Consider the following 23,766-nt stretch of genomic DNA (forward strand, 5'->3'; position numbering starts at 1 on the left):
TTATGGGCAGGCCGTATCAAGACCCACCAAGATGGAAAGACTGCCCTTCACATCAGAAATTCAACCCCCCAGCATCGCTCTGGGACTTAGTTATTCCCTCAGGCCATCACACTAGATCACTGCTTGGGAATTTAAAGCAGCTCAGGGCCAATTAGAATTCAAAATCTTTCATTCAATCAATCAATCTCCTCCGTCATGGGCTGATTCCCCAAGCGCTGGGCCTAAACATGAGGAAAATATCGAAGCAAGGTTTTCACATTTGAGGAGAGCGTTTTTTTTTTTTGCTGAACCGCTGAACCGCCAGAGGGACTTGTTAAATGCAAGTGGATGTGGAAACGGGTGGTAACTCCAGTAACTGACGGCCAAGGTGTGAGAGCTTCCTGAATCGAGGTTCAGGAAAAATAATGATACCCTTTTTAGCCATGCTGGGAAATCTTGCCATTACCAACACCTTGGTTTCCACACATTGGCATCCTGCCTCCATTTCTCCTCATGCTTCCATTACCAACTTTCTCTCATTGTTGTGGTATGAACATATGCACTTGGCTGGGTGAAAATGTGTTTTTTTGTGTGTGTGTGAAAACATAAATGGGATCTAAACTGTGCTGATTAGAAAATTCAGTCAGGGCCAATTTACCCCATTTTAGCCTTTGTGCTAAGCTGACTGTTAAATTTTCATACATGGGCAATAAACAAAGCTGCTCTTCAGCGCTCCTTGACCAGAGAGCAAAATCTAGTTACCTACAACTCTCTGGAGACATACAAAGCAACACGACACTGAGTGTCAAAAGGCATAACACAGTATGTCTCTTCTCACTCAGTCTGACTCAGGTGTCTACGTCTTCGGTCAGACCTACTTTAGCCAGTCACGTGATATGTCCCCTGCACCCACCCTCTGAGTACTCCATTCTGTTTATATTAAGTAACTGAAGTGTGAATCCATTGATCAACAGTCTCATGAGACTGATTTATTTATGTACATAATCAGCTATAACCTTGGCAACAAACGGAGAAAAGGGCAGGTCAAGGGCGTTAAACACTACCGGCTTGTGCAACTGTTGTACCCTTATGGTTATCTCAGCTTACCGGACGTCTGTTTCCAGATTCTTGGGATTTGCTGCAGTGCTCCCACGTAATTTCCCAACTTCATTCTCTTTATCGTGGCACTTACGTTGATCAAATCAGTCCACTGACCCATACGATCTCTCCTTCCAGAATTACCCCCTCTCCCTAGGGCGAGCCCTGTCCTGTCCCTGGCCTTTCTACTTGAAATTCAGATGAGTGGAGTGTCAGGACAGGTTACCGTCTGGACCTGGTTGGCATCTCATTTAATTCCACAGGAAGGCCTGGTGAACAGGAAATTCATTCCCCAGACGCCTTCATTCTGCCAACTCTGATGGACCAGTCACTCTGAGAAACCAGGACATATTGCTTCGGGACCCTGCATTCGGTTTAGTGTGTAATATGTTTAATGGCATTCCCTTTTTTCTTTTCTTCTCCTTTTCATGTAAATCAAATTGCTTTTATTTCCACATTTCTCTATGCTCATTGTGACACTATTCTAATCTGTTTTGATTGTCACCAAATTGTAAATAACTTTTTAAATTTTGGGGCAATTACATGGCCAAGAGGTTTGCAGGAGCCAGCGTTGAGCTCACTCTTGAGATTTTTGGAAAGTATGAATTTTTATAACTGGAAACTGAATGTGAGAGGACAGTCACTGCTGGAGCATATATTATATATTTATGTATATTATGAATAAATCCATACGAGCAATGGCATGGCATTCACCTTCTTGGGGTGTGTGTGTTACTGTGCATATAAAAGGCTGTTTTTTAAATAGATTTACTATACTTATGTGGGCTACATTTTCCTGAGTGGGGGGACCAACTCATCTGCATCTGCATGGTGCTGAAGTTTCCTCCACCCCCACACACACGTTTATCCCCACACGTACTTCCATTTGCCACAGGGATAAAGGGCCCACCAATTAGTATGCACCAGTTGATTTACTGAAGAATTAGAGGAAAAGCCTAGTGGGAATATCTAGGTTCAGAAGGCCACGGCTGTGTGTTCTTATCTTAGACATAGATTAAAGTTGCTCTGAACCCAGAGTCATTACATGCGCGTTTTTTTTTTCTTTCTTAGATGTGAAATGACTTCTGAGGGTATTTGGGCTAAATAACCAATTACTGGCTAATTGGCGTTAAAACTCACATTGCCATTGTCGTGTCTTTTCACCTCTTTGAAGCTGCAATCCATTTTCCCCTTCGCAGGCTCTCTCACATCAGCATACCGAGTATGTAAATTCTATCACACGACTGTTTCATTTTCGTGTGGCAAATTGGCAACCAAATTACCAGCTTTTCAGGAATCAGGAAGCAGCCTTGTTCCCTCACAGCTTTATTCTTGACATGAGGTATGAGAATGGATAGCTTGAATTAAACCCTATTCTAAATGTAGTATTTTCCATTTAAAAAGTGTGATATGCCCATATTAGTCCATATATAATGGATCTTATAGAGCACTTTTAGAACGTGTGGCTTAATTACATTTTGTGACACACATCTTCTAATTTCCTTCGTGTGCTGTTGACAAACCAACTGCGTGGTGAAATTCTTCTATTTTTGAACATGATGAAAGATTTCAAATCCAGTGGGTTTTTTCAATACATGCAAGTATCTAAGTAAAAAACAGTAGAAAGTAATACTTTGCAACAATGAAATCTGTATTCTTGACCTGAATACATATGCTGAGACATACATACATATGCAACACAGCACCATTAATTGCATTTAATTGTACTCCACAGTGTGTTGTAAAACGGGTTTATGTAGCCTAGTGTTTCTCTGAAGCCCTGTACTGCGGCTAAAAATCTGACTTTGACAATGAAATTTGCCTCCTTCTCTCTGTGACCACAGGGCTTTTGGTGAAGATGTTAATTGACTGCTGTTGGGAGGATTTGGACAGCGCCGCCACATAATCAGTGTCTAGTCGATGTCTTAAAGCGTCATGGCAGAGCATATAGTCCAGTGATTCCCAACCACTGCACCATGGCAAATTATTGTACCGCGAGAGATCATCAGGTGTGCTGTGGGAAATTATTCAATTAAACTTCATTGGTCAGAAAATTATTATATATCACCTGCAAAGAATTAGTCTTTGTTCGTCCATGCCAGCGACCCTATAGTGACAGGCAGACCAATTAAATACTCTTCCACAAGATGGCAGAGGGTAGATAATTAACCTGTCTGTCAACCTTTTGGCATTTAATAACAGAATAATCATCCAGTCAGAAGAACAGATGAAGGTCCTAGTTTGAGTAATGGCCAGAAGAAAGCAAAAAAGTTGAGCTTAAGACAATACAGTGACGGCTCTCCTTCTTTTGGATTTATTTTTAACGAGGAATTAACCGAGCCGACTCCGTTATCTTTGGTGTGTGGGGGGTAATTCTGCGTACGCTAATCAGTGTAGATATCTGCGTTGTCACTGTAGCTTCTGTGTTTACTTAACGTAAAAGTATAAACTGCACCTGGTCGTGTTGCGCGCTATCAGCGGGCATTTTGTGGTTTTGGCGTGTTATTTCATGTCATGGAATCTTGACGACGTACTGCCTGCTACTGTCCTTAGTCTCAACCCTCTCACCAGTAATTTCATGATATAAAATGAAAAGCATAAAAAGCACATCACATTCAGTATGTTCCATGCTATGTATGCACAGTTCTATAATGGTACATGAGTAATAGTCCCTGTGCATATGCCACTGACATTGTCTCATATGGGCTACTGGTATAACAACACTATGGACTGATCTTCGTGCACTTGGTGACTGCATGTCTACTTAGTTGTGCATTGGAGTCCTTGGAGGATTAGGGTCTTGGGAAAATATATTCTGATTTAACAACTATCACTCATTTGTTCCAGTTGTGGGGTCTACTTGTTCCCCCTGGTGGTTTGTCTGGGTGGTCACACTTCAGTGGCCTACGTCAATATTTCTCTCTTTCACTCTCATCTTCTTTGCGTGCCAATCGTCCTGCTCCCTTTCTCTTACCGCACCTTCCCGTTGTTACCTTATTGAACAATTGTAAATAATTCTCCGTCATCCACCGACGCTTATTAATCCTCCAGACTCCTTCTCCTTCGCTCTTCCTCTCCTGCCTAATTTTCCCAATCTTCTGCCTCCAAACCCCCAGAGCTTACGACAGCCTACCACTGTTGCTATGTTATCTGCATGTTCCCGTGTGCTTTATTTATATGGAAATGAGTCCGTAAGGGAATGTGATAGCAGTGCAGGGTGTGGTGTGCATAACGAAGACATGTACAGTGCGTAGGTGTATGCAGTTCCAATGGAGGCCATAGCTGCCCATTAAAACACTATGATGAAACAGTTTGCTGTATAACACCAGATAATTTATCCATGAATTCACATCTGACCAGCGCAAAGAGAGAGAGAGAAAAAAAGCTATTAGATACAGCAACACGTTCTCATATTGCATTTGTTTAAATCTAGTTTGTGATGTGTGCACAGACAAATGAAATTGCAGCTGTGTAAGGGGGTCCAGCTTTCCTGTCGATTGACTGTTTTTCCAGATTGGCCATGTGTGAAATGTTTCCTCCATGAGGACAAACCAGGCAATTAATTTTCTATTGATTTACACTTTGATCTCTACAGATCTGCAAAGTAACACAAAGGTAGGTGGGCTTGTTAAAATAAGACTGGCTTGCTTTATCTTCCCATCCATTAAGGGATGTTACAGTACTGTAGTATGGCACCTTTTTGCTGTAGGGCCACCTTCTTTCACATTTCACGGAAATAATAATGCCAGAGGTCGACGTGCTGTTCAGGGAAACACACGCAAAGTTGCTGCTACGCCCTTGAATGCCTTTAGTGAATGTTCTTCCTGCAGCCACTAGATGGTCTCTTTCCATTTTAAATACCTGTCCCTACACCTGGTTATGGCACACCCGTGGAAAGACAGTTTAAAAAGAGTCCTATGTGTCAACCTGAAAAAAGAAACAAACCACTGACCAAACTGAGCAGTGGCTATTTACATGCAGTGGCTTTACTTTGTGTAATCAATTAGTCTCAAATTAAATACATTTTTGTGCTTTGAGATGGATATGTGACATGTCAGATGTGTTACATTAATTGAATTCCAGATGGCAAAACACTCTTTTACTCAAGAACTATGATTGTGCTTTTAATGTTGAACTATAAAGTTGATCTACTCAATTAAGGCAGGTTCACCTTTCCCCCAATATGAACAACGGACTCATCCAGAGCATGTAACAGCTTCCCTGCATGAGTGACAACAACTGTATCACCCCGCTAGATCTCATATGGGCTTGTAAAATAATGTCAATCTTCACCTACAAACCTAATGATAAAAATTCAGTTGTTTTGCCAAGCCAAACCCCAGAGGCAGGTGGTAAACATTTATCACCAAGAAAAGTGGCACTACAAGTCCTTTACGTCGTGGCAGTGAGCATGACGACATGTCTCCAGGCCTCACGTCCCTGACGCTACCGTTTACTTCCTCTTACACCTGTGTCGGGCAAGATTTGGAATTGGCTCCAGCCTGAGTGTCGTGACGCAAAAATCATTACGCATTAGGCTTTTTTGCCGTTTATCGTTCATCTCTCAGCACTCACTGAGTTTATAAGCGTCAAAACACACAGGCTATGAGGGCCTGAAAGGTGTACCCACCTGCTGTTCAGTGCACAGGACCAACAGTTTCGCCACAGCATTTCCTGTTATTCACATAGTAAATATAACCCGTGACAGGTAACCTTCAGGCACTGTCAGTAAGGGAATGGCTTCCCTCTGAAGGCTTTATGATTGTAAGTGATGTCCTCTCTGGTGGCGAGGAGCAGAATAAAGTGAAAGCGTGCGCTTTTGTGTGGTATTCATGCACGCTGTGGTAAGTCATTTCATTTCCCTGCGTCATAAGCCGCAGTGTAGGTCTACGCCAATAAACATTCAGCAGCAGCAGCAGCACGAGTGACTGCCAAGTCTAATGACACAGGAAGACATTTTTAAAGTGAACACTACCCTATGCAGATGACTAACAACTATCTTGAGCCTTAAAATAGTTCAACAGAAGATACTGAACACATATGTTGTTAGAGTAAACTGAAACAGAGCTGAGTAACGCCCTCTTGGCTGATAATGTGTCTGGAACAACAGAAAATAAGCTTTCAGCAATCTTAAAAAAAAAAGAAAAAAGAAAAAAGTATCTGTGCGCATTAGCATTGACTTATTTTGCCTGCAGTTATGCACAATTTACCCATCTGCTTATGATACTTCTTAAAGTAATACATTATGCACCTCCTCGAGGTTTCTTCCAATTAAAAGTGGGTTTCCCTGTCACTGCTGTCGCCTTAGTGCTCGCTCTGGGGACTGCGGTCTCCGGCTTCTTTAAATATTCTTTAGTCTTTCTTCTTTTTTTCCATTGATTTTGTAAACATATCTTGTTCATTTGTATCACATGCGTGTCTGAATACACTGCACTGTTTCTGGATGCAGAGTGAGAAGGGGCAAGCAGAGAGATGTCACTGCCGTCTGCTATGGCAATTATCTAAAAGGAAATGGAAAAAAGCAAACTGCAGCCTCTCTTTTTTTATATTTAAGCAAGTGAGGTTTAGCAACACTCTTAATGATGCCTATCTTCCAGGTGTTTACCTGCTAAATCAACCAAAGGTTAATTTCGCCATTTACAGACTGATTTTTTTTTTCTTCCACTTTTTATTTATTTATTTTGGTTTAGATTTCTTTTGTGCAATCAATCTTCTAATCCACACAGCCTGGATCCAACTTGTGGTGTTTGGTTCAGTTACAGGTGTCGCTAATTGAAATTAATGTGAGTCTCCTTTGGCTGCGCTGCCTCCACACACTGCTTGCTGAGCTACAGCCTCGCAAAGGCTGCAGCTGGCATCTACAGGACCGGAATGTAATCAGCTGAGCTTTGAGCTCAGACAATAATTTTATCTCCAGAAGGAATTGTATTAGCCAGAACTCTGTGGAAACAATATAATTTCTGAGTTGCCAGGAAGTGATGGGCAGCCACTTAATATAGACAATAAAGGAAGCACCTCAATATTCAGCGTGAGAGAAAACATAACCACTTTTTTCACTTTCCCGTGCAGGTATGTGCAGAAATGTTGTACTTGGACCGAACAAGTCCTGTCGCCCTTGTTTAGCTCTGTCAGAGTGATGTGTGGATATGAGTATGAATCGTTGCTTGTTTCTCTGAATTAGCCCTGTGCTAGAGTGATGACACGTCCACTGTGGCACCCAGCATCTTGCCCAACTTCAGCTGGAATGGGCTCAATCCCCCCAGGACCCTTTAAAAGACGAGCAGCTGTAGATACTGGATGGATGGATGGAGGGATGTCTGAAAACCTCCGTACATTTATTCTTAATTCTTAATCCCATCTTCTAACAATTAATGCCGTCTCTAACCACCTCAGCACACCTGCATACACCTCATGACACCGCATAAACTGAGTCAGAGTAAAATGCTCCACCTGCCATTACTCATAAAATGAGAACAGAGAAAAAGAAAAAAAATTATATATATACAGGTGCTGCAGAACAAGAAGCTCCAGTTTCTTAGATTCCTCGCTCGTCTCAACAGATATATGCACTTCAATCACCCCTTCTTCTCCCTCCCTCGCTGCAAAGCCCTGTTCGTATCGCCATGTTTACCGTATGTTGACATGGAAAATATTTTAGGGTGAAATAGCAATGATTCATATATACACACAGTCTCACTGCCTTCTGTGTTTGTCTTCAAACTTCAGTTTTCTCCAAATCGTGTATATAAACCATGTTTAGGAAGGAGCGATCGCTCACTGTCTTATTCTCAGCACTCTGGGACACTGGGATGGACTGTTTTACAGGGGAGAGGCCGCTGCATATTTATCCTTTCTCCTACAGAAAAAAAATGGCACACTGATGGACTACGGGACTTTCTCTAAGGACAAACACTTTTGGACGCTGATGATGTCGACCTGCAGAGTGTATGAGTGTAAAGGCACCCCGAAGAGCCGTGTGTCTAAGATCTTTTCATCGAAGAATGGGAAAACTTTAAATGTAAGAGCGTCTCGTGTGTGGGTGTGGAGCTTTTGCCGAAGGCACTTCTGTTTCAGAGAAACTGCGCCGAGTCTGGCATTTTCCACTGACCTCTAAAGAGCAAGGGAAAACCGAAAGGTTGTTCAATGACTTCCAGACTAATGAAGCTTCTTTTTTTTTTCTTTTTTTTCATCCCTTTCATCACCTGCCTGCGTGTGTCTGGAGTGTGTGTCGATGTTTACACATAACAGGGAGCTGGTAATGCGGCGCTGTGGCAGTGGGCATGACGACATGTCTCCAGGCCTGACGTCCTGCGCTACCGTTTACTAAACAGCCTCGACAGGACACGACTGTTTTAGTAAATACAGAAGGCGCGCATGTGTGCGTGTGTCCTTGTGTTTTGGGTTGATCTGGCACCAGGACAGTAAGGCTTCTCTTCAGATAGGAGGTATCTGAAATAAAGAAGAGCACCTACTCATTTTTGAGTTTGCGTTTAAAAATTTACGACCCTGCCAGAGAGGTGTGATTTCCTCTGTTTTTCTGTGACCTACCTCCGATCAGGACACAAATCTCTCATCTCTCATGCGTTACAGCTCTGGTATAATTGGTCTCTGTCTGAGTTTATATTACAAACACCACCCACTTGTGTCCCTTGCATTGCACAAGCACACACACACGCACACACACACACGCACGCACACATTATCTGTGTGTGTTCCGTTAGTTCGGCAGGTGTGTGGAAGACTGCCACGAGCCAGGCAGCAGGTGGAGATGAGGATTTATAGATTTTAATTGTATCACTGTTGAGCAATAATTCTACTGCCTTAGGCGAGGAAGGTCTGCGGCAACATGTGACATGTGATTTGTACTAGGGATGCCTGAATTATAGAGAAGGTAGTGTGCCCCACAATAAACATAGATTAGATTTCACAATCACAATTAACTGCCATTTTTGGAGAATATCAATGTTCAAGATTACGTTATTGATCCCCGCAGGGAAAACATTTTGTCAAAGAGTCATGAGATAAGAAAGGGACAAATATGAACAAGACACAGACATAAGAATAAATAAAAATAAAAATAGGAATGAGGTAGAAGTAAAAATTACAAATAATAATAAAAAAAAATGTACGGTCCAATTTACATGGAAGGATAATAATTGTTTGTTAAAACAAGTTAGATAAGTGTGAAGGAGAATAATTGTCTAGTTATAAAAAAATATATATATATATATTGAAGAAAATGGGAAACAGACAAGGGAAGTTCCAAGATACTGTGTCATGAGTTTCACTAAAAGCAAAAAGACTTTTGTTTCAGGGGGTCGGCAAGGTAAATCCCTGAGGTTTTACCGTTTCTTATCTGGAAAGCTCCATCTGGAATTCCATGCTCTCCCACTGATCTTGTCATGCCCATCCGCAGTGTGATTAACGTTACAAATTTGCATCAGTCTGAAACTGCCTGAATAAGACGGCGAAAGGTGGTGTGTGCTGTTAGCGAAACCCACAGAACAAAAGCCCTACAATGTTTCTGTTGGCAGATACACTCAAAGTGAGTTCGTGCTGCATCGACCAGGGCGGCCGGGCCTCCCCTCTCCCTGATGCCATTTCTTTCACCTGCAGGCGCAGAGTCTGAACAAGATATGGAGGAAGAAAACGACCGCCTGCGCGAGCTATTTCCAAAACAACCTGGCATGGATGTGTGACATGTTGGGACAGTGATAATCTGATATTTACTTTACTTTTCCTCCTCTTCTCTCCGTCTCCCGCATCTTTCACTCTAGTCTTTTCCAAAGCCTCCTCATCCAGTCTGGAGGGATAATAACTCCACTATTCTATTTGCATTTGACTCTAGCAGTCACGGTTTCCAAAATGGGCCCGTGAGTTTGTGGCACAGTTTGATGCAGCACACTAAGCATAGTTAAGTCCGACAAGTTACGCAACGAATAAAGCAGGACTTTGCGATCCATCCAAATGCAACTCAATCGTGTTGTTTTAAAATCAGTTATGCAAATTCTGACAGGGTGACCTCACACTGCTAATACACTTTGTTATTTGTGCTTAAGTGTTAAATCCAACTTGATCTGAGTTTGAAGTGTATGTTCTTCTCTTCTCTTTCTCGCTCTGTCTTTTTTTTGGTGCTTTTCCTTTGTTTTTGTGTTTAGTGTAAATGACTGTCATGCTGCCTGTGTTTCGGGGTAAATAAAGGCCTGAGGGTGACATCTATCAAAGGGTGAAAACCATCCAATGAACTGAGTAAAGCCGAGTCAAGTGTTTGGCTTTTTTTTTTTTTTAATCACAGTGGGACTGTTTTGGTTTGGTTGTGGTGCAGAGAAAATAGTTATTGCTGGGTGTTTAGTGTGGTCTACCCTTTACACTCACTTGCCAAAACATTAGGTACACTACTGAAAATGATGCTTTCTAATATAAGAGTTGTGCGCTACATTTTCCACCACGACGATGTTCCATTTTTATTTTTTATTTTTTTTCAAAAAGTGTGAGATAGTTGGTGATTCGTGATCATTTTAGAGCATCTAGTTTGAGGTACAGTTGAACTGGATTGAATTAGTCTCAAAAATGTTTCTGCGTTTCTTCTGTTGAATACCATAACCTTCATTAATCTAACATTTAGTGCAGCACTGTTAAATTAGGATGCATTGTTTTCCACTAGTGTGCCTAATGCATATCAATTACTTGTATACACCTCACAATAAAGTCACATCATGAATTATATTGCAATTGTGTAATCTCTCTCTCTCTCTTTTTTTATCTCATATAACATTGCCTAACTACCTTATCACACATTTCTTCTATGTGTAACACATATTAGTGTACACAGTATATATCCATTTCTCAAGTCGTTTTCTCTATGAAGCGCAGCCAGTAAAGCTATTGACTTGATTCTCATTTATTGCTTGAACAGAACTCTCATAGTAATAAAAGCCATCCACCAGTTCTTGTTGACCACGCTGTAAGCTTTACAGAACGGCTGAGTTTAGTTCAGTATTATTTCACGCACCAGCATCTTTTCTGTCTTTATACAGTTGGTCCCCTCTCCCTTAATAAAGCTGTTTGCATCCAGTCAGCAGTATCTGTGTGGGGATGGTGTGACAGTGTGTAGCGTGGGGAAGAGGGAAAGCATGGGAATGTGGATTTTCGCCGTTTAGGAGAATCAGTTAACTATCCATCACACAAAGATCAGGTTACACTGACATGCAGGTTCCACGCTACTGGTCATCGCTTTTTTTTTTTTACAGGACTGTTTTCTGTCAGTAAGTGCTTTCTCTTTCTGGTGTTTGTCTTGGTATTTGTGTGTCTGTGTGGGTTTTCAGGGGTGGGGTAAAAGATCGATGTTGCCCCGGGAACCAATATTCATTAATCTTCATGAAATAAAATGAAAAAAGCAAAAAAAGTTAACTCTAAAACCTTTATTGTTATAAAAAGCACAACATACTGTATACAGTACAGCATTTACCACACATTATGAACCAGCAAAACCAACAATCTACATTTGTAACATGACACAACACATACAAATATGTACAATTAATTAATGAATTGGAGGAATTGGATTTATTTTCACCGCTATAAAACATCATGACAGAAAGTCTTCCCTTTTCTGTGCTTATCGTTTTCCACGATATGTAGACAATGGTGTAATTTAACTACACCTCTAAATGTGCTGGCTGAGCGTTGAGAGCATGATACCATCAAAGAGTCACTGATAGCAGCGTGGAATGACCTGATGTCAGCAGATCGGATCTAGGATCTGTTAATAATGAGTCAGATCTGATAGAGGCGAGGTTTAGTTAGAATAAAAGCTGACTGAGGATCTGATAGCGGGGCCGACTGCGGTTTCAGGGAGCCACAGTCGTCGTCCGCTGCAGCTGACTTGGCTGTTTCTGTGGGAATCAAAGCTGCTGTCACACGCTATAGTGATCTCAACCCTCTCAGTCAGCGCAAACACGCTCGGTGTTTGCGTGTGTGTCGTCTTGTACAATAGAATCTCTCTGAAACAAAACAAATGAAACTCCTATCCAAGAGTCTTTTCAAACCCTCCCCCCTCCCCCCCCCCTTTAATGTCTTATTAAACTTCTGTGCCCTCGCGATGATAGATGATTCCCGTCGATCCCAGCGTGGGATAGAAATGCCCACCGGAGCTATTGTACTGGCTGAGGATGGGGCTAGTGTAACCTATGGAGGAGTGGGTGGGCGAGGAGGAAAGTACAGGGGCAGCTGGAACTTGCGGTACCCACTCTGGGCCACCTGAGTTGGGGGAGTAGCTACTAAAGCTTCCTGGCTGCGGGGGTCTATGCGACCCATCCAAGGGAAGGTTGATCTGCAGAGGCCTGCTTAGCCCGTCGCCTCCAACCTCGTTCGATCCTCCAGTGGACACTCCGGACATCTCGGACAAGAAGCTGCTCAGGCATGGCGCAGGGCCTGACAAAGAGGGCGAGGGAATCCTGTCCGCTGTGGGGGAGATGTTCAGGGCAGAGTGTTTAGGGCTGCCCCTCTCGCTGTCTCCTGACTCTGGAGCCCCTGAGCTGCCATCACCACCAGACAGGGAGTCAGACTTCCTCTTCCTTTTACGGCGGAAGTTTCCATTGTCAAACATCTTTTCGCAGTTTGGGTCGAGCGTCCAGTAGTTGCCCTTTCCTACGATATCACAGAGAAAAAAAATGGTTGGTGAGATTTCGTTTAAAAGCAGATAAGCACAAAAAGCATTGTCATAAACACACAAGAATGTTTCAAAAAATGTTACCTGGATCATCCTCATCTCTCGGCACTTTCTTGAAGCAGTCATTGAGTGACAGGTTGTGTCTGATGGAATTCTGCCAGCCCGCTTTGCTCTTGTTGTAGAACGGGAAGTTATCAGCGACGTATTGGTAAATCTGACTCAGCGTCAGTCTTCTGTCTGGCGCTCCGTGGATGGCCATGGCGATGAGAGCAGAGTAGGAGTAGGGAGGCCTGACCAGCTTCATTAAGTCTTCTTGTGAGGGCAGAGAGAACCAGCTCAGCTCCCCTCCTGGACCCCCTGCTCCGGCTGGGCCCAGGTAAGGCCTCTGCATGCCGTAGTGCTGAGGGACGAAGGGAGGGCCGGGATTACCGGGCGGGCCGGTGGTAGCCAGGTAAGGTGGCGTGTTGATCCCAGAACCGTTGAACCAGAGGTAAGGGTTTGGGGAGGAGGTGGTGTAGTCGCTCAGGTCGTATGAGGTCGGAGTGGTGCGCTGAGGGCTCGGCAGCGATGGAGGCGGGTAGTAGCAGTCACCGTACATGCTGAGCTCTGGGGGCTCCTGGCCGAGGCTGGGGAATTGTGGGCCGCATCGAGGAGGAGACTGACCCTGAGCCTCAAATGAAGACATTGTCAGGATTCTTCTCACCGCTCGGCCTCTTCTTTAACCCTTTGTCTTTGGTTGTCTTCACCACTATTTATACCTAACTCTCTTTGTCGCTATTTAGTCAGCACGCAGACCTCTTTATCTCGTTTACTCCGTCACTTTGTAGGTTGTTGAAATGCTTCCAAGTCCTCGGCTGCTCCTCTTCACTGCTGCCTTGTCCGTTTGCCCTTGCTTTATGTCAAGATGTCACCTGTCATACCTGCTTTATCTTTTTCCTTGGAAACGCCCCCTGTCTAATTTGATTGGCTGTTGTCTCAGGTGAGTGGCCTGTTGCTGCCTTCTCTCTCTTTTTTTCCTGCTGTCAGCTATTTCAGGCCTCCAGGGCTTTTTGTTCACTGTCAATTAAATAACTTTCCAGCCAAGCTGTTAGTCCAACATTAATTGAGTTCAGTCACTGTGTTTTGTTTTAATGCAAGTATGAAGCAAAATTAAACAAATGCAAATTAAATTAAATACATTATAAATATGAATTATTTTTGTCCATACATGCTACTCCTAAGTAGAAAATAGAGATGATAAACAACATTTTCAAGTAACAGGACGATTTTGTGCACACCGCCAATGTTTTATTTATTTATTTTAGACGTATGACACGTAACTGTTTTTTTTTTTTTTTTTTTTTTTTTTAATTCAGAAATTCTAAGTCATAAATAAAGAACACCAATAGTGATAACAATAGCAAAACTGAAATTGCGGAAATGAACGAAAGTAACAGCAAGAGCGGTTTAAAGCTACAGTGACATTTACATACAAAGAGTCCTGCTCTATATCAGCACTGGTTTAAAATAACTGAGGGAGTTGTTGATTCAACTGTGTTTTCATTTCGGAGGCTGTGGTTTGTAGTAGTTTGTAATGGATTATATTGTGTTTTACTGACAAAAGTTGACATTATTTTACTCAGTGGGGTAGGCTGAATAACAAAACAAAACAAAACAAAACAAAAAAATGTTTTACAGCACCACAAATCATCTAAAAAATAATCATACAGTTGAATTACCACCTTTCTGGCGCTGTTTCAACACAAACTTCACATCGTAACATTCGTGAAGGGGGATTTAGTGCAGGACTGAATTTGTACGCTCAGGTAACTAATGACTTGGCAAGTGAGTGCAAATGTACTTCGCCTCCAGCATTACTGAGTGCAGTTAGTCTGTAACTTCAAATCAGATATCATAGCCATGTTTTTTTCTTTTCTTTTATTAAATCTTCACCCGGCCTGATATCTAAATTACTCACTTTTGATCATGTTCAAATTTGGAAAGTCTTCAACATCACTTTTACAACACTGTAATGCAGAAATTATTTTTCCTCCCTTTATAAACCAACAGTGCGCGTGCTCGTTATTTCTTCAAATTAGCGCGAGACCTTGTTTTGCGGCGACAACAATACAACCAACTCCCGGAGGGTAAGTTAATATCGTAAGTTTTGATAATAATGGAAGTTGTCTAATAAATACCAACCCTACAGACGACGAAGATTAAATTCCAGTTATTAAATGAAGAGTTCGTGTTTGACATTTAACCACTGAAGCCGTTTCTTTATTTTAGAAGATGCTAACTATTCGCTAGCTAAACCGGTGCTCCCTGGAGCCTCGCTAGCTTTAACCAGTTATCTTTGCGGAGTTGCCTCAGTTATTCGAAGAAAGAAAGGGGTAATTTAAAGAAAAATACGCCGGTGTGCAATTCAGATGACAGATTCATCTTCGTGCCCTGGGGAAATCAAAAGCGAGGACATGCTGGAGCTGAACAAGAAGTTGGAGAGAATGATTGAAGACGTGGAAAACATGTCAGGTATGAAACTGTAGCGCTTGTCATTGCGGCGCATTTTAAATTACAACGAATTGAAATGTAGACGATTTTTAGTACCGGGAACATAAACACTGACACCTCTTCTCTGTTGTGGTGTAATGAGCCGCGGTCCAATTTTCCTTGCGCGTCTATTTCTGTACTTACGATACAGGTGCCGAGGCAGGTCAGAATGCAAAAAATAAAACATGACTTAATCTGTTTCAGATTTTAAATATCTGGTTTTCCTTACGATTACTGACTTGATTCTTTTTCACAACCTCCCTCACTGTTTATGTACAATAGTAATTTAACTGCATCATTTTGGAGTAAAATACTGACAAAGTCACCCAACGTAAAGGCATCCTGACAGTTCAGTTCCTCATATTCAGATAATCATAAAACCCTTTCCTTTCAAATAATGACTTGATTCTTGCCGTGACCCTGTACCTTAAGTACACAAGTAGACGCGCAAGAAAAATCTGCCCGCGGCTGGCTTGACTCGCTTTCTGCGAAACACGGCTCGTTTGACCGTAGTTCGTTTTTCTTTCGCCTGTAGCGCAGCTCACTTGGATGGCTTACGACATGGTGGCACTGCGGACCAATCCCGAGCTGGGAGGCTCTATGCGTAAACTGGAGGAAGCGTATCACAGGTGCAGATCTGCTGTATGCGGGGCACCAGACCAAGGGCCAGACATAAACAAGTGTCCAGACCCCGCTGCCACTATGCAGATGTGATGTGTAATATTACAGTTAGTTTTCAGTTCACAAGTACTGCCCTGAGATAAAGCAGTGTTAATTCATACTGTATTTGTAATGGGTTCCAGTTAATATGAATTGTTAGGAATCTGAGTGTTTGCACAGTTCCCCATGTCCCCATTCATTAAAACGGGATGTTTCAATTGTTATTGCCTGCAAACATTGTTTTGTTGTGGTTGCTCTGATCTCTTCGGTGCGTTAAATAAATGAATCATCTGAAATGAGAATGTGTTCTGTTGTGTTTGCCTACACATAAATGCGTAGCACCACATTTTGATTGACTTATAGTTGTAATATAACCACAGTGTGATAGGCTCCCTGCCTTGAAACCATCTAGAGGACAAGCAGTTACTGAAAATGAAACCGCAGTGTAATTAATTCACTGTCAGGTCTGATAGACCGTATGTGTGTGTGTGTGTAGTAGTAGATAATAATGGTTTCCATTTACATTCATGTTTGCATTTATTTCATGTGTAATCATTTTTCAGATGGAAAATTTTGACAAGTTTACAGAACAAGCTAGCTCCGCCTCCTGCGCTGATCTGGAAAACGTACTTGGAGGGCTAGACTCTTTGTTGACCTGCATGGATCAACTGGCACGTACGTTTGACTGTTTATCTCGCTCACTTAACACCTCCAAAATGTCAAAAAAAAAAAAAAAAAAAGAGAGAGAGAGCACCAATTATAGCAGTAAGCTGAACTTGATGATTGATTTGCAAATATGCAAAGCACATGACAAAACAGCCGTCCCTGATGTGAAATGTGATAGCGAAAAGTGGATTATTGTACACAGCCTAGATGTCAGCAGTCCAGAGTTACATGATGATGTCTGTCATATTGGGCTCCGCTGATGTGTAGATAGGAGTAACTGAAGGATTTTGCATGCATGGAGACATCAGGCTGCCTGATGTGTTGCATGATGTTGCAACTTTTATTTTTTTCTCCCTTTTTTTTTTGCCAGGGGCAACAGTTGTGGGCAAAGAGGCTGTCAGAGTGATCTGCTTACATTTGTGACTCAGTTATAGCTATCTGCTGGCTCAGAGCCGGCAAACAATCTGCATCTGCATCTTTTTTTAATGTATGACTGTAAAGTGTGCATTATGGATTTCTGCTACTATGATTTTATGTCCATTTGTAATATGATATACACTCAACAGGCATAACGTTGTGGCCACCTGTGCCTCCAAAAAACTGTTGGAGCAGCCACCCCCCAGCTGCATCCTGCTGGGGATGGCTGCTGCGATCAAGGAGTGTCATTGCTGCAGGGTGGGGGTGCTTGGTCTGGTCTAGGTGGGTGGGAACATGACTTAGTAACATCAACACGAATGCCAGGTCCAAAAGTTTCCCAGCAGTACATTGTATTGACACCAGTGTTTTTTTTTATTTCTCCTGTCAGCGGTTTTAACGTGGCCAATCGAATTCTGGTGTTTTCTTAATGTACTGGTTCGATATGTAATATTCTAATACAACACATAAAACCCCATAAACAAGAAATCTTAACAATTTTAGAGAAAATGATTTGGCAGGTGATTAAATGCTTTTGCTTTCTGGCTTTTCGCAGTTGGTAATGAATTCAGCATGCACACTGACATCTTTGTGTGAATTAGTTTGTATTGTGAAATCGGGACACATTAAGATACTTTATTTTCAGTCACAGTGAAGTACTAGTACTGGTTGGCAATAACATGAGAAAACAGAAAGGAACACAGTATATACTGTTCAATTTTTCCATCCAGACTTTGTAGTCTCATGTGTAAAAATTGTTGGTCTGGTCCTGAGGCAGTTATAAACAAGGTACATACTCTCTTTCTACAGTGCGGACCCATCTGAAACAATGTGATCTAATCGTTTGTATTGGCCACCCTGACAAGCTGGCGTCCCTCAAAACCCAGGAGGCAGAGGAGCATCGGTCCACGGCTTGAACGGAAGTGGATGTAAGAAGAGTGGAGGTAATGCTGTTTGTGTGGAAAATGTACAGACCCAACAGCCACAGGGGGGGGGGGGGAAACTTTTTTGTCTCAAATTTTGTTTGCTAAAAATACAAGTGACGCTAACAGAAAGAGGGATTATATAACAATGACCTTTGAGGTTGGGGAAAATCGTGACATTTCTTCATATCTTCTAAAAAAAAAAAAAAAAAAAAAAAAAAGCATCAGAATTAGCTGCACATGTTCACGTGTGCAAATTAGCATAGAGAGGTCAGGAAGTGAGGTGCCAACAGCCGCATTCGGGCGGGTGTTGTCGCTTGGTCAGGGTCTCACAGGGTGCAGCAGGCAGCACTTGGGCTGGTGCTGTTCCTCGGGACTCTGGTCTGTGGCGTCAATGAGCATCAGTGGGGTGTGCGCATGATGGCTGATCATCTCCTTCACCCCAGGGAAGCTCTACCACCACACACAAAACATGACGGTGACTTAATGACGCATCGCGGCATCAGTCGGCATCAGACATTCCCTGAGGTGCACCGCAAGATGCGAATGTTTCAGTGAAATCAGAGCGAACGCACCGACGTTTCCCCTTTCATTTTAACATTATAGATAACGGCGTCGGCAATTTCCGCTTACCTGGCTGTTTTTGAGGCCATTGCCAAGGGAGTAGGAGTTGCCTTGGTTACGGATCTTAATGTTGTAAATCCTGCCTTGGTTCAGTAGCACCAGGGTGTAGGGGTGCTCAATCGGGTTTTTTAGGCTGTCCCTCACCAGAAACGCCCCATCCTTAAAGACACAAACATGCCCAACTATTAACGTTACTGCAAAATTTCTCTTTCATTTGTCTGTGTGTATTTACTCCAGAAAGAGAAGGATGAGAGTAGTGACACTGAAAGATGCACCACCTGACCTTGTTCACCAATCTAATCGCAGCTTCAGCTTGCTGCCTGGTCACCTTTCCTCCGTACCAGCTGGGGTCCAAAGTCTGGATTCGCCGTAATAGCACAGGCATGTTAATGGAGTGAATCAGCAAATTATTTCTGCTCGGTTTCAGCTGCTGTGACTCATGTGTTTATCAAGTTAGGACAGGTAATGAAATGAATTACCCTCAAAAATAAAAAGCAGTTTGTTGAGTTTTAGTAGGAGACGTTGTGTTCTTTTTTACAACACCGCCATCTGCTGTTTCCCTTTTGCAAGTGCACTTGTGTAATTAAACAGATGTATTGCACCCTGTCTCAACTATTGTGTTCATTAGTATATAAAGAAATATTGCCTTCACTGTAATATATATAATATTTATTTTTTTTACCATTTTTGGCCTTTCTGTTGAATTGCTGACCTTAGCAGGTGGTGTTGGAATTGGAGGGGCTGGACATGGTTTATCGGGTCTGCTGGGTGAGAAATGAAATAACAAAATTGAGAAAAGTTGAATAATTGAATTGCACAAAGTCCAGGCCTTGTGAGTGTCTTAAATGGTTGAGGTTGTCTTACCTATTGGGCATATCTGTTGGCCTAGGGGGCAGTGGATGTTTGTGTTTGCTGGTAAATGAGCCAGGAGCCTCGACAGTCCTGCCCCCTTGTGGACATTATGTGAAAATGAAAATGGTGTGAGAGATTGATTAGAGAGTTAAAGTACAGTTGATGCTTAATTTTTGATTGTATTTCAGGGATGATATCTTGGTTTTCGCTATATGTAGATTATGTTGGTCAGCTGCTGGAATAAGAAAAAAATATGTTTTGTTTTTTTTACAAAAGCATCATCATGGCTTGTTTATCAATGAATGTAGTTACTTGGTGCTATGACGGGTCTTTGAGGGGCGATGCTCATTCTTGGAAGATGTGGAAGCTTCATGCTTCTTTCAGCTGGGAACGGATCACAAACATGATTAACATTCAAACCATGTACAGTGAAAAGCTCTGAAATGCTGGAATTTTTTTCACATATACACTACCCGTCAAAAGTTTTAGAACATCCTAATTTTTCCAGTTATTTATTGCAATTCAGGTCATGCAAGCCCAATGAATAGCTTGAAATGGTACAAAGGTAAGTACTGAACAGCCAGAGAGGGGAAAAAATAGGTTTGGTTACCCAAAACTGAAAAATAATCTACATTTCAGAATTATACAAAAAGGCCTTTTTCAGGGAACATAAAGTGGGTTAACAATTTAAAGCTGTGTTGCAGCAATGAAGGTTGAATCAGCTTTGAAAGCTGGTGCTACTAATTCTTACAGGTCTTCCAACTTTTCTTGATTACTTACGACCCCCTGTGTCTGCATAAAAGCAGTGTTGGAACACACTGTGGTACCAGACCCTCATGAGCATCAGGTGAACAATATTGTACTGCAGAAAGTGGTGTGTTGCTACAAAAATGGCGAGAAAAAGGCAATTAACAACGGAAGAGAGACAGACCATCATAACACTTAAAATGTAGGTCTTTCCTACAGGGAAATCGCAAAGAAAGTCAAGGTGTCAGTGAGTACAGTTTTCTTCACCATCAAAAGGCACTCGGAAACTGGGGGAAACTCTGACAGGAAGCGATCTGGCAGACCCAAAGCCACAACTGAACCAGAGGACAAGTTTCTGAGAGTCTCACAGGACAACAGCTTCAAGCGCAGCTTAATAGTAGTCGTAGTAAGCAAGTCTCAGTTTCAACTGTGAAGAAAAGACTTCGAGCTGCAGGTTTGACAGGACGAGTTGCAGCAAGAAAGCCATCGCTAAGATGTCAGAATAAGATGAAGAGGCTCTCCTGGGCCACGAAACACCGCCATTGGACTACTGAAGCCTGAAAGAAGCTATTATGGACTCATGAATCAAAATTTCAAATCTTCGGTTCGTCACGCAGGATCTTTGTACGCCGTCGAGTAGGCGAGAGGATGGTTCCACAGTGTGCGACATCAACTGTCAAACATGGAGGAAGAAGTCTGATGGTCTGGCGCTGTTTTGCTGTATCCAGGGTCGGTGACTTGTACAGAGCGAGCAGCGCCCTGAACCAAAACGGCCACCACAGCATTCTGCAGCACCATGCGCCAAGTTGGTCAGAGGTTCATCCTACAGCACGATAATGACCCAAAACACAAGTCCAAGCTACGCCAAAACTACCTCAGGAAAAAAGAACAAGATGGTGAGCTTGAAAACATGGAGCGGCCAGCACAGTCTCCAGACTTAAACCCCATCGAGCTGGTTTGGGATGAACTGGACTGAAGATTGAAAGCCAAGCAACCTGGAAGTGCCACACGTTTATGGGAACTTCTGCAACAGACTTGGGAAGAACTTTCTGTAGAATATTTGATTTCTATTGCAGAAAGAACGCCACAAGTGTGTTCAGCTGTTATATCTGCCAGAGGCGGCTACTTTGATGAGTCAAAAGTTTAGAATCCATTTTGATCTATAAATTGATTCCATGATTTCTTTTTCAACTCAAATTGCTTATTTGTTCTATGCTTTCATTTGAGAGTGCAATGACACAATAAACTGAATAATTTTCAGTAAAAAAAAAAAAAAATGGAAAAAGTGTTGTGTTCTAAACTTTTGACCGGTAGTGTGCATGCATTTCTTTGCAGTCGCTTCCTGTTACCTCTGCAGTTGTCCTGGAGTCTGGCCGGTCTTGGGGGCCGAGGTGGCTTCCTTATGTGTTCAATGTCAGGCACTTTGTTGGCGCTTTCACATGCCTCGTCACTAAGCTGCTCCTCAGCTGTTTGTGAGTCAGACAGAGCACAGATGTAGTCCTCTTCTGTTTCGTCCTGGTCTGGGCCCTCATACTCGTTTTCACTTTCATTTTCCTGTCCACATATAAAGTATCGTATGCGGTAAAATGCAGACAACATTTCCTGTTTTTTGACTGGGTGTGAAGTGATGTAAATTTACCATTTGTATTTTTGTATAAGTGGCCATATTTAGCGTAAAAGTACTTCTTACTTACAAACTCATCAGAGTCCCAAGATTCCTCCTTTTTAAAAATCACTGAAAAAAAGATGTTGTAAAAAGATCAGGCCTCGGGAAAAATAACTGTATAATATTAGCTGAAGGGTTCTTTACCTGGTTTTGGTGGCTTCAGCACCTTAAATCTGAAAAAAAAGTTAATGTTTGTTTAGTCATATATTCTCCTGAAACTTTATAATAAAATCTGAATATTACAAAAAAGTCTTACTTATTTGCAAAGGCCTTCTTCTGCTCTTCCTTGTTGATTTCACTCTGGATCTTGGTAATAATTCTACAAAGATGTGATAGCACAGCACAGAAAAAGTATCACCAGTATGTTCAGTACAGCCCAGCTGGTACACAATTTTTTAGGGAGTAAAAAAATCCTCTTCTCTTTTGAGATATACACACACCGATCAGCCACAACAATCTGGTGCCAATAAGGGAAGCGCACTCACCTGACTTCTTATTGGTCCACTTTTAATAGGTACTGACCACACCTACCTAGCGTGAACACCACCATTTTTGGAGTCTTCTCTGATCCTAATCACAGTTTTGCATTTTTCATATCCTTCCACTTGCCCTTTTTCGTGCTTCTAACACATCAACACTGATGCAAAATGTTCATCTTGCCGTCTAATATATCCCACCAACTGATAGGCGCCATGATAATTAACGTCATTCACTTCACGACGGACATAATGTTGTGGCTGATCGGTGTACGGTGTAAATTTCAGCTGGCTAGTTCCCGTGCTAGCTTGGTATCTGCTGTTGCACTGATGCGGGCTCTGATATTCAGTCTTATAGTAGTGCTCTCTGTTGGTACTTTCAGTCGCAGACAAAATACAAATAATGCAATGAATAGTACACAATTATAGGTTGATAGGTAATAGATGATAGGTAATTTATCAGTACTTTCAGTTTAATAAATGTAGTTTTAGACTCACGGGATATAGAGGCAGGGGAACACGTCAAGCTCGCCCTCCGTCATATGCTAGATTTGATGGACGCAGATTTGGACATCATCAAAATGAGACGATCGGAGAGTTTCAAAAATAGCAAAAGCAAAAAAGAAGGCCAAAGGGCACTTACAATGAACTGTTCTCCAGTTATGCTGGCCTTCGTCACCACTCTGTCACACCCTGTTAGCTTAAGCTGAAAGCGAAGCGAAGGCACTTTAACAAATACTGCCGCTCATCCGCTTTATATATTAATATAGTACACTGTAAAAGATGACAAATCTATGACACCTATGTATTTTCACCATTACGTCCAGACTGCAGTAGTTGACGACTATAAAAGATAATGGATATGGTTAAAAAGCTTCTTTTTTAATACTCACCTTTCTCATGAAGTCAGCCAGGCTTTGGGAATTCCATCCCATCACCTCTGCTTTAGACGGAATATTGTTCATACTCGAGGTTACCGCTTGTGAATATCACATCCACTTTAAAGATAAAGGGCCCTTCTTCATCACACCCAACCTGTCTTATAAAATGAATCTTCAGACTGTGCTTAAGCAGGCCCGTGGTATGTCGTCGTCGTCGTCGTCTTACCTAGAAGTAGGAAAGTTTCAGTGGTCGTACAGAGCCATTATTAGATCTTGCACTTTCATATCATGTCTATATCTCTAAACATAGATGCTGCTCAGACCCTTTCACACAGTATAGTGGCTAAGCTTGTTTGTTTAGACTAGTGTCTTTGGGCAGAAGGTGCAATGTTTTAAATAAACCCTAGCTGAAGCCAAATGTGTCTCTGGTGTTGGCATAAATAGATCAGTGCGACTGTCATACGTGACGGTGTGACAGCGTTCTTCTTATCCATTAACATCCACGGCGTGTTCGATGTTGTGTTCCAGCTGCAGTCAGGCCTCTTGGTATCTCACACCCAGGTGAAAGAGGAGGGCAGCT

General features: G+C 42.2%; 2 protein-coding genes and 2 long non-coding RNA genes across 5 annotated transcripts; 2 read left to right on the forward strand and 2 right to left on the reverse strand.

Annotated features, from left to right (window-relative positions):
• The first annotated feature begins 7,865 nt into the window (after window positions 1-7,865).
• LOC125008682 lies at window positions 7,866-10,801 on the forward strand. The gene is made up of 2 exons (XR_007112906.1): window positions 7,866-8,095; window positions 9,694-10,801. It is a non-coding gene; the product is annotated as an uncharacterized LOC125008682 (long non-coding RNA).
• A 682-nt stretch (window positions 10,802-11,483) lies between these two features.
• foxi3b (forkhead box I3b) lies at window positions 11,484-13,634 on the reverse strand. The gene is made up of 2 exons (XM_047586031.1): window positions 12,833-13,634; window positions 11,484-12,726 (listed from the first exon to the last, which is right to left on the reverse strand). Exons 1-2 carry the CDS (start codon window positions 13,431-13,433, stop codon window positions 12,158-12,160), a joined length of 1,170 nt encoding a protein of 389 aa, XP_047441987.1. The 5' UTR covers window positions 13,434-13,634; the 3' UTR covers window positions 11,484-12,157.
• A 104-nt stretch (window positions 13,635-13,738) lies between these two features.
• On the forward strand, window positions 13,739-19,171 carry LOC125008681. 2 transcript variants are annotated; one of them, XR_007112904.1, is made up of 4 exons: window positions 13,739-14,874; window positions 16,501-16,612; window positions 17,170-17,961; window positions 18,802-19,171. It is a non-coding gene; the product is annotated as an uncharacterized LOC125008681 (long non-coding RNA). The 2 variants fall into 2 exon arrangements; XR_007112905.1 differs by having other exon boundaries at window positions 17,828-17,961.
• On the reverse strand, window positions 17,954-23,539 carry lcp2b (lymphocyte cytosolic protein 2b). Its single transcript, XM_047586032.1, has 13 exons — window positions 23,199-23,539; window positions 22,949-23,011; window positions 22,804-22,850; window positions 22,086-22,148; window positions 21,974-22,002; window positions 21,858-21,898; window positions 21,513-21,717; window positions 19,729-19,800; window positions 19,429-19,513; window positions 19,247-19,328; window positions 18,848-18,922; window positions 18,574-18,723; window positions 17,954-18,393 (listed from the first exon to the last, which is right to left on the reverse strand). The coding sequence occupies exons 1-13, from the start codon at window positions 23,268-23,270 to the stop codon at window positions 18,262-18,264; spliced, it is 1,116 nt and encodes a 371-aa protein (XP_047441988.1). The 5' UTR covers window positions 23,271-23,539; the 3' UTR covers window positions 17,954-18,261.
• Between the last annotated feature and the right edge of the window lie 227 nt (window positions 23,540-23,766).

This window comes from Mugil cephalus, chromosome 5 (genome assembly GCF_022458985.1).
Source record: "Mugil cephalus isolate CIBA_MC_2020 chromosome 5, CIBA_Mcephalus_1.1, whole genome shotgun sequence".
In the NCBI taxonomy this organism is placed as follows: Eukaryota; Metazoa; Chordata; class Actinopteri; order Mugiliformes; family Mugilidae; genus Mugil; species Mugil cephalus.

Bases quoted from the DNA above. Each gene is read 5' to 3' on its own strand.
- foxi3b (XM_047586031.1), bottom strand. From the start codon at position 13,433: ATGTCTTCATTTGAGGCTCAGGGTCAGTCTCCTCCTCGATGCGGCCCA. The intron at 12,727-12,832 runs GTAACATTTTTT...GTGATATCGTAG, and splicing joins GAGAGATGAGGATGATCCAG to GAAAGGGCAACTACTGGACG.
- lcp2b (XM_047586032.1), bottom strand. From the start codon at position 23,270: ATGAACAATATTCCGTCTAAAGCAGAGGTGATGGGATGGAATTCCCAA. The intron at 22,851-22,948 runs GTAAGTGCCCTT...CATCAAATCTAG, and splicing joins TAACTGGAGAACAGTTCATT to CATATGACGGAGGGCGAGCT. The intron at 19,329-19,428 runs GTAAGACAACCT...TTTCTCACCCAG, and splicing joins CCAACAGATATGCCCAATAG to CAGACCCGATAAACCATGTC.